Source organism: Heloderma suspectum, chromosome 17 (genome assembly GCF_057233095.1).
Source record: "Heloderma suspectum isolate Gila_16-S chromosome 17, 16-S_ref, whole genome shotgun sequence".
Lineage (NCBI taxonomy): Eukaryota > Metazoa > Chordata > Lepidosauria > Squamata > Helodermatidae > Heloderma > Heloderma suspectum.
Window position 1 is genome coordinate 6629699 of NC_139474.1, and position 8478 is coordinate 6638176.

Consider the following 8478-nt stretch of genomic DNA (forward strand, 5'->3'; position numbering starts at 1 on the left):
TGGGGTGACAAAAAAAAAAACCCTTTACTATTCTTGCAAGGAAAAACGAAGACAGCTGTGTCAGCCCTAAAGAAAATCCCAAGAGCCATATTAGTGTAATGCCTTTATTGGGGCCAACTCAGAAGATCGCAAGAAATGTGCAAGCTTTTGATATTCTCCCCATCCCGCCCGTCAACTTGCTTTTTGTAACTTCTGGGCTGAAGAGATCTGCAGATCTCGAAAGCTTGCATTTTTTTAAAGTGATCTTTGAGCTGGCCTAATAAATGTATTACATTCAAAAATAGGGATTTTGACATTATTCTTCCAGGCTCCTTTCAAATTTATTTATTTATTTTTATACCTCCCCATAGCTAAAGCTCTCTGGGCAGCTCACAACAATTAAAACCACAAAATACCAGACAATAAAATACGGATGATAAAATCCAATATAAAAGTTTAAAACTACAATACAGAAATAAAAACGGGGAATAAACGAAGGTCTGATAATGCACAAGAGACCCAGCAGACTTGAAAGCAATGGGACTGGTGGGTTTGTAATACCCTTCCCTAACCGGCCGCCCTCCAGATGTGTTGACTGCAATTCCCATCATCTGCACACAGCATAGCCAACACATCTGGAGAGCCCCAGGTTGCAGAAGGCTGGTCTACAACATTTTCACAGATTAAATTTAACAGGTGATCAGCCTTCCCCAACCTTGGGCTGAAGCCAGAAATTCAACCGGTGTGGCTTTCTGCAGCAGTGCAATGCAGTCATGTGGGGAAGCTTCACCTGTTGAGCTTCGGTGTTGCCGCCCTACTTTCAAAGGGACAGGAGCCCCGCCAGGCATCGTGGGTGGGATGGAACAGCTCCAAGTCCCTTGACATGCCTGTGTGGGTGGGAAGAAAAGGCCTTTGTCTTTCTCAGGGGCATTGGCACGGGTGCTGTTGATCAGGCCGGGCGCGAGAGAAGTTGTGGGCCGCAGTGGGTTGGCTGCTGTATGTCTCCATAGGTCACTGATTCCAGAGCACAAGAGCATTTTTTGGAAGCAGAGAAAAGAGAAGCCCAAAGAGTCCATGGGCAGGAGCAGCCGTACCAGGAGGCAAAGGGAAGCAACTATCTGTTCGGGTGTCCTCAGGAAGGCTGAACAGGACATTGCATTGATGTCATTTTTAAATTCTATGTAGGGCGCTTATTGGCCAGTCGTCTGCAAAAATCTGCCCAAGCATCTGACAGAGTTCAACAACAATTTGCAGGGAGGGGCCATGGCTTGATGGTAGAACATATATTTTGTGTGTAGAAGGTTTCAGGTTCAATCCCCAGCATCTCCAGGTAGGGCTGGAAAAACACCTGCCTGAACCCCTGGAGAGGCACTGCTGCCAGTCAGTGTCGACAATACTGGGCTAGCTGGAACCAGGTTCTGGCTTTGCATAAGGCAGCTTCCGATGCTATTTAAATCAGCCCTTTATTCAGAATCATGAGGACTAGAATCTTTCTTCTTTTTAGGGGAAGGGCCATAGCTCAGTGGGAAAGCACAGGCTTTGCATGGAAAAGGTCGAATTCCTGGCTTCTCCAGGTAGGGCTGGGGAAAAAAGACTCCTGCCAGAAACGGAGACTTCGCTGCCAGTCATAGTAAGCCACAACTGTCTAGATGGACGGATAGTCTGACTAGGTATAAACAGCTTCCAAATTTAAAAAATTGCCATTAAAATTAGTGAATCTTAAAAGAATTCACCAGAATACAAAAAAACACCAGAACAATGAAATAATGTGCTAGCATAAAAACGACACAGCCAATCACCAAATGCTGGGCAAATAGGAAGTTAGCTGGCACCAAAAAGCAAACAAAAATTGCCCTTGTGGTGGGGGGAATTCCAGAGATGAGGTGCCACAACAGAAAAGGCCCGGTCTCCTGGTTAATAATATCGACTTTGTTGTTGCAAGTTTACTTAGAGCAGCTTTTTTTTTTTTTAAGTGATTTGCAGCAAACTGGAAGAAAGTTCCTTCATCGACATCTGTACAGCATGGCAGAATATGGAATATTGCAATTTTATCAAAATTAACTTGTTACAGAAGATCAACTTACGGATAACAGACAAATACTTTTATTGAAAGACTTGTTTTGGAATAGTAAATACCACGATAAAATCCAACTTAAATTGTCTTTTCTTTACGGTAAAGTATTTCTTGTGTTTTCTATTCTGCATCTCTTGTTGACTCTTTTACTATAGTATAACCTGTTCTTTTTTTAAAAAAATATTTTCATAATAATCAAAAAGGAATGGCCCTGTCTCCCACCTTTATCCACCTTACTCCAAAGGGATGTTCTTTGACAGGAAAACATACAGGTGAAAGCCAATTTAACTTGTTTGTTGTTTATACTGTTTTAAAATTTATTTCAAAAAAGATTTCACTAATCTGAAATGTTCACTAATTTTCTAAAATAAAAACAAACATCCACACAAACAAACAAAAGAGAAAACTACATAAAGTTTAATGTCTTACTATAGGATTCATACTAGATAATATATTTGATGGAGAACCCAATTTATTTGCATTCCCCGAAGCTTTTCTTTTAATTTTGCCACAGTGAGAGGCACAGTGAGAAATCTCTCATTCTATAAAACCCTTTTTGTTTCCATTTTGCGTATTCCTCTTCTTTATCAACATGGGCAAAATTTGGCAACAAGAATGGAAGCAATGGAGATAATTCCCAGAACTTATTTGTACAATTTATAGGCCACCCTCAAACATAAGTTCTTTGGGCAGCTTACAAAATAAGCCAAGAATAATGAATGAATGAATGAATGAATGATCTAATTCCAGCATCAATAAATCAGATTTGATTTAGAGTATTTATTAACCACTCTTCACCCATGCAAGGTATTTTTCTCTCTCTATGTTGGCTTTCCCCAACCTGGTGCCCTCCGGATGTTTTGGACTACAACTCCCAGCACTCCTGACTATTGGCAATGCTAGCTAGGGCTGATGGAAGATGAAGTCTGCTATTATAGCATATAGCAGAGGTGTTGAACCTCTTTCAGCCCAGGGGGCAAATTCCATTTCAGATAAGCTCTCCAGGGGCCGCCTTCCTGTGGTGGGTGGGGGCAAAGGGAGTGGAGCCAGAAATACAAGGAACAGTCTATTTTAGCTCAGTGCTAAAACTGCACAAAAACTGCACAAAAACCAGGAAACCAAATGATCGATGGTTGAGGGGAAAGGGGTGGGGTCATCTCAGCAACCACACAGGGCTGGATTGAGATCCCATCGCTGGAGCTGGGCTATAAGGAAGGCTGAGCGCCGAAGAATTGATGCTTTCCAGCTGTGGTGCTGGAGAAGACTCTTACGAGTCCCCTGGACGGCAAGGAAGTCCAATCAGTCAATCCTAAAGGAAATCAGCCCCGAGTGCTCATTGGAAGGACAGATGCTGAAGCTGAAGCTCAAATATTTTGGCCACCTAATGCAAAGAGAAAACTCTCTGGAAAAGACCCTGATGCTGGGAAAGACTGAAGGCAAAAGGAGAAGGGGACGGCGGAGGATGAGGTGGCTAGATAGCATCACCGATGCAATGAATATGAACCTGAGCACGCTCCGGGAGAGAGCACAGGACAGGAAGGCCTGGCGTGCTATGGTCCACGGGGTCACGAAGAGTCGGGCACGACTGAACGACTGAACAACAAGAAGACATACATAGGACTGCATCGCACAATTCCTGAGGCTTGCTTTTCGAAGTTATTCCGTGACTGAAGAAGCCTCACCGCCCAACATACAGGAAGTGGATGAGATTTTGTCCTTTTATTCCCCCTTCATTTTGGGGAAGGTTTTGTTTATTGTGTTTTACAAGCCTCATAACCCCTGAAAAGACTCACAGAGGCGTATATTTATTATTATTATTATTATTAATAGATTGATTTGTTACATTTATATCTAGCTTTTTCTCTCTCCAAGGAACCCAAGGCGGCTTACATGATCCTCCTCTGTTTTCTCCTCACAACAACCCCGCGAGGTACGTTCGGCTGAGAGCCCAAAGCCATCCTGTGTGAGCTTCATGGCCGAACAGGAACTCGAACCTGCATCTCCCAAGTCCCGGTCCTACACTGTAAGAACAGAACATCAGGAGAGCCCTGCTGGATCAGACCGAGGGTCCATCTAGTCCCTTGTTCTGTTCACAGTGGCTGACCAGCTGCCACGGGAAATTCACAAGTGGGACATGAGTGCAACGGCACCCTCCCGCCCATGGTCCCCTGCAACTGGCGCACACTGGCATCCTGCCTCTGATACTGGGGGCAGCATATAAGCATCAGGACTAATAGCTCTAACTACTACACCATACTGGCAATATTACTATTAATCACCATCATCAAATCATGGAATCATAAGGTAGCATCCGATGTTAGTCCTATGTAGGCCGAAATGAATGAAATGTGAGTCATGACTCACTGAAATCCCATTCATTCCAAGGGCTCCAACTTTACAAAGGACTAATATTGGATGCTATTGGGAGTCCGAAGGGGCCACAGACTCCCACGTCCTGCTCGGCGCCGGAATCCGGCTGAATGCATCCATGCCAGGTGGCCGTCCAGTCCCGAACAACGATGACGACGATCACAGAATCGCGGGGTTGGAAGGGGCCTGCAAGGCCATCGAGTCCAACCCGCTGCTCAGTGCAGGAATCCGAGTCAGAGCACCCCCGACGGATGGCTGTCCAGCCTCGCCGTGAACGCCTCCAGCGCGGGAGAGCCCGCCCCCTCCCTGGGTCGTCGGCTCCATCGTCGCGTTGCTCAGGACCTTTTTCCCCGACGCGTCCGGCTGGAATCCGACGGGGCAAGCGTTCGCGCAGGCCCGGCGGCGCGGGCGGCCTCAATCCGGATTAGAGCCGCCTCGATCCGGATTAAGGCCGGGCGCTCGCGCGGCCGCGAGCCGCTCGGCCGCGGGCCCCTCTCCGGCTCTCCAAAGCCGCTTTCCCCGCCCCCGGCCCTCTTTGAGCCCCGGCAGCCGCGGCCGCGCCTCCCTCCGGCGCAGGCGCCCCCGGCGCCGAGCATGCACCTGCTCCCCTACCGTTGAGGCGCCGCACTTGCAAGGGCGACCGCAGCGCCCGCCCGCCTCTCCAAAGCGGCAGCCGCCCGGCCGGGCGTCCCGCTATCCCGGGGAGCTGCAGCAGCAGGAGGAGGAGGAGGGAGGCCGGCCGGCGCCGAGCCGGGCGGGCTGCGCCGGCGCCGAGCCGGGCGATGCCGCGGCTGGCGCGCCCCGGGCGGAGCTGAGCGCCGCGCGCCGCGCCGCGCGCCCCGGCGATGTTCCCGGCCCGCGACGCCCCCGGCCCGCAGAGCGCGGAGCCGCCGCCCGGCGCCGCCGAGCTGAGCGACGCCGAGCTGGGCGCGTGCAGCCAGGAGGAGCTGGTGCGCCGCCTGCGCCGCGAGGAGGCCGCGAAGCTGGCGGCGCTGGTGCAGCGCGGCCGCCTCATGCAGGGCGTCAACCGGCAGCTGCAGGAGCAGCTCCGCGAGGTCCGCGAGCTCAAGGCGGCCAACGCGCGGCTGCAGGCCGAGAACCGCGAGCTGCGCGACCTGTGCGGCTTCCTCGACGAGGACCGGCTCCGGGCCCAGCGGCTGGCGCGCCGCTGGCAGCTCTTCGGGCGCCACGCGGCGCGGGCGCTGCGCGACGAGGTGGGCGCCTGCCTGCGCAAGCTGGCCGGCCTCGAGGGCCTGCAGGAGCGCCTGGCCGCCGACAACCTGGAGCTCAAGGAGCTGTGCCTGGCGCTCGAGGGGGAGTGCGCCCTCGCCGCCGCCGCCCGCCCCGACGCCGCCGCCGGCCCCGGCCCCGCCGCCGGCTCCTCGGAGCTCGGCCTGCCCTGCGGGCCCCGCGACCTGGGCGACGGCAGCTCCAGCGCCGGCAGCGTCGGCAGCCCGGACCAGCTGCACCCGGCCTGCTCCCCCGACGACTGAAGCGCGGGAGCGCCCCGCCGGCCGCGGGCAGCTCCTTCGCGGCTGGAGGGCGCCTCGACGGGGCGCCCTCCTTCCCTCCCTCCCCGGACTCAGTTCACGCCCGGGGGTGGGCGCGTGGCGGCGAGGATCTGTTTTGGTTTTGCTCGGGAGTGGTCAGCTGCTCCAGGGAATGCGGCCAGCTTCTGGATCGCACCGGACGCTTCTTACTCGGTTCGGTAAGCCCTGGCGGGAAGCGTTGGCGCTCTGCTCGGGAGGCCTCCGCCCCTCGCCTCTTGCTGCCAGCCGTCCCGCCCCGTGGAAGCGGGAAAGTGCTTCCTGGCGTCCGACCGGCTCCCTGGAGAAATCGGACCACTGGCGCCGGGCGGGAATGTATTTTCTTCCGAACCGTCCTGATGGAAACGAGACCAGCTGAATATACCGGGAGTGTCCCATCACCCCTAGTCCGATGTGATCTGATTGAGGCTTAAAAAAAAAAAAAAAACTTTTAACCCTTTTTGGGTGGGCTGAAGAGAGTAGCAAGGTTTTGGATTGCACAGGGTTCTTCTTCAAACCGTCTGTCGGGCTGCACTCGCAGCACTTAAAAAATAATGTGCTGGTTCTGGCGGCAGGCTTTCCCCAGTTGGCCTGAGAGATGGGGAATTGGGGGGGGGGGCGCTCTTCGCTCACCCTGCCCTCAATTCAGAAAATCTTGCCTCCTGTACATCGGGGGGGGGGCGGGGGGCAAGGCAGAGCAGTGGTGTTGATCATTTGATTCCTGCAGCTTGCAAGTGGTTCTAGGCCTGGTGGAGGCGGTGTGGGGTGCGGACAGGGTGGCCCGGTTGATGCTTTGCAAGGCATCAACTGGGCTGGAGTTAGCAAGATGCCATCTGGGGGGAGGGCATGAGATTTGAGCCATGCAAAAAGATCTTACTGGCTTTGACCTTGTTGCACACTTCTCCCCCCCCCTTCTTTTTTGGGGGGTGGTTTTAATTTTAAAGGCCACATAGCTCAGCCTTCCCCAACCTGGCATGTTGGACTACAAATCCTAGCATCCCCAGCCCACCACTAGCAACAGCAGAGCCCCCTGGCAGAAATCAGAGCTGCATGGAATGGGAGATCTGGATGGGACAAGGTACCGCTCCTTGGAAGAAACAAGATATAGCTGCCCTCCAAACATATTTGAGAACCCCCATATTAGAAGGGGATCCTAGAGGAAACAGCATCCTACACAGTTATTTAGAGGGTCTCTGGGTTGGGGGGCTGAAGAAACGGCCCTCCAGTTATTTAAAGTATTCCCTTATTGTTACCCTCTTCCTACCTAGGGAATAAATGGGAGATTGAGATTTGCCTGACGGAGCATAAGGTGATGAAGCCACCCCCAAAAAAACTTCTGATTAGCAATAGCATGGAGGATTAAGTTGAGACCAAGAACATAGATTGTTCAAGGGTGGTGATCTTAGGAACTCCCCTCCACTTGAACTGCGGGGCACATCCCCTGATCTATGCCAGAACTGACTTGGTGCGCATGTTCCGTGCAAGATTTACTTTCCCGAAGAAGGCTGTTGCTGCATCGGGGTTGGAACCATGCCTTTCGTCGGAGAGACGGCTGCCGGTGAAAGTAGCAAGCTTCTGCGATCCATAAGAGGCTTGTGTGCAGAGAGATGCTTGGAAGCAAAAATCCATCTGCCCCTCGTTTCGTTTTGTTTTTTAAAAGGATAGTGTCATTCTTGGACAGCAGGATATCGAGGCCTGGAAAACAGCATCCTTTTCCCCCTCTCTCAAGGATCCTGAAGCAGGTCTCTTGGATTTGACCCCCCCCCCCCCCGCTTTTCCGGGATGTAGTCAAACTGTGGGGAGGGCATATCCTCTTAACTTGCATTGGGAAGCAGCGTGTGGCTGCATTGATACAGCCTCCGAGATTGGGACCGAGGATGGGCTCCAACCCCAAACAGCAAGGAATTCCTTCTGCCTACTCAGGATGCTAATAAATGTTTTAAAAGCTGCTGCTTTTGGAGAGGTGTTTGCTCCTTGTCTTTTGACCATGGGAATGCACTGATTCGGGAACACAGTTGGGCAACCTTAGGCCCACAGGCCAACTCGGACAGCCACAGCCACGCCCCCATTCCCTGGGCCAACAATTATTTGGGGTATTTTTCCAGCTTTTGCATGTGCCCCCCCCCCCCAAATGGTTGAAATACCTCTCCGAAGACTTAGTAGCTGGAAGCGAGAGCTTTAAGCTAAAATATGCAGGCGCTTCTTTGTATTTTTGTCCTGCCCCTTTTGGCTTTGGCCACACCCACCCCGATGTGGCCCCCGAAAGCTTCCCCAAAATGGGATTTGGCCCTATGGCTGAATGAAGTTTCCCAGCCCCTGTTGGAGCAGGTGGGTGCTTCCCCACCCCCAACTCTGAAATTGCCTGCCAGCCCCATAACATGGAACAGAGATGTGTGATCGTGGTGATTTCCCCCAGGCCAGAGGATTAAAAAAGCAAACCTTAGCAGCACGTACCAGTGTTTAAACTTGGAAGCCTGCATAGAAACCATTCCTGTGCGGTGTGGGTCTGAGAGTACTTTGTGCACGCTC

General features: G+C 52.3%; 1 protein-coding gene across 1 annotated transcript; it reads left to right on the forward strand.

Annotated features, from left to right (window-relative positions):
• The first annotated feature begins 5172 nt into the window (after positions 1–5172).
• CCDC85B (coiled-coil domain containing 85B) lies at positions 5173–7901 on the forward strand. The gene is made up of 2 exons (XM_084824033.1): positions 5173–6131; positions 7218–7901. Exon 1 carries the CDS (start codon positions 5269–5271, stop codon positions 5914–5916), a length of 648 nt encoding a protein of 215 aa, XP_084680159.1. The 5' UTR covers positions 5173–5268; the 3' UTR covers positions 5917–6131; positions 7218–7901.
• Positions 7902–8478: the final 577 nt, after the last annotated feature.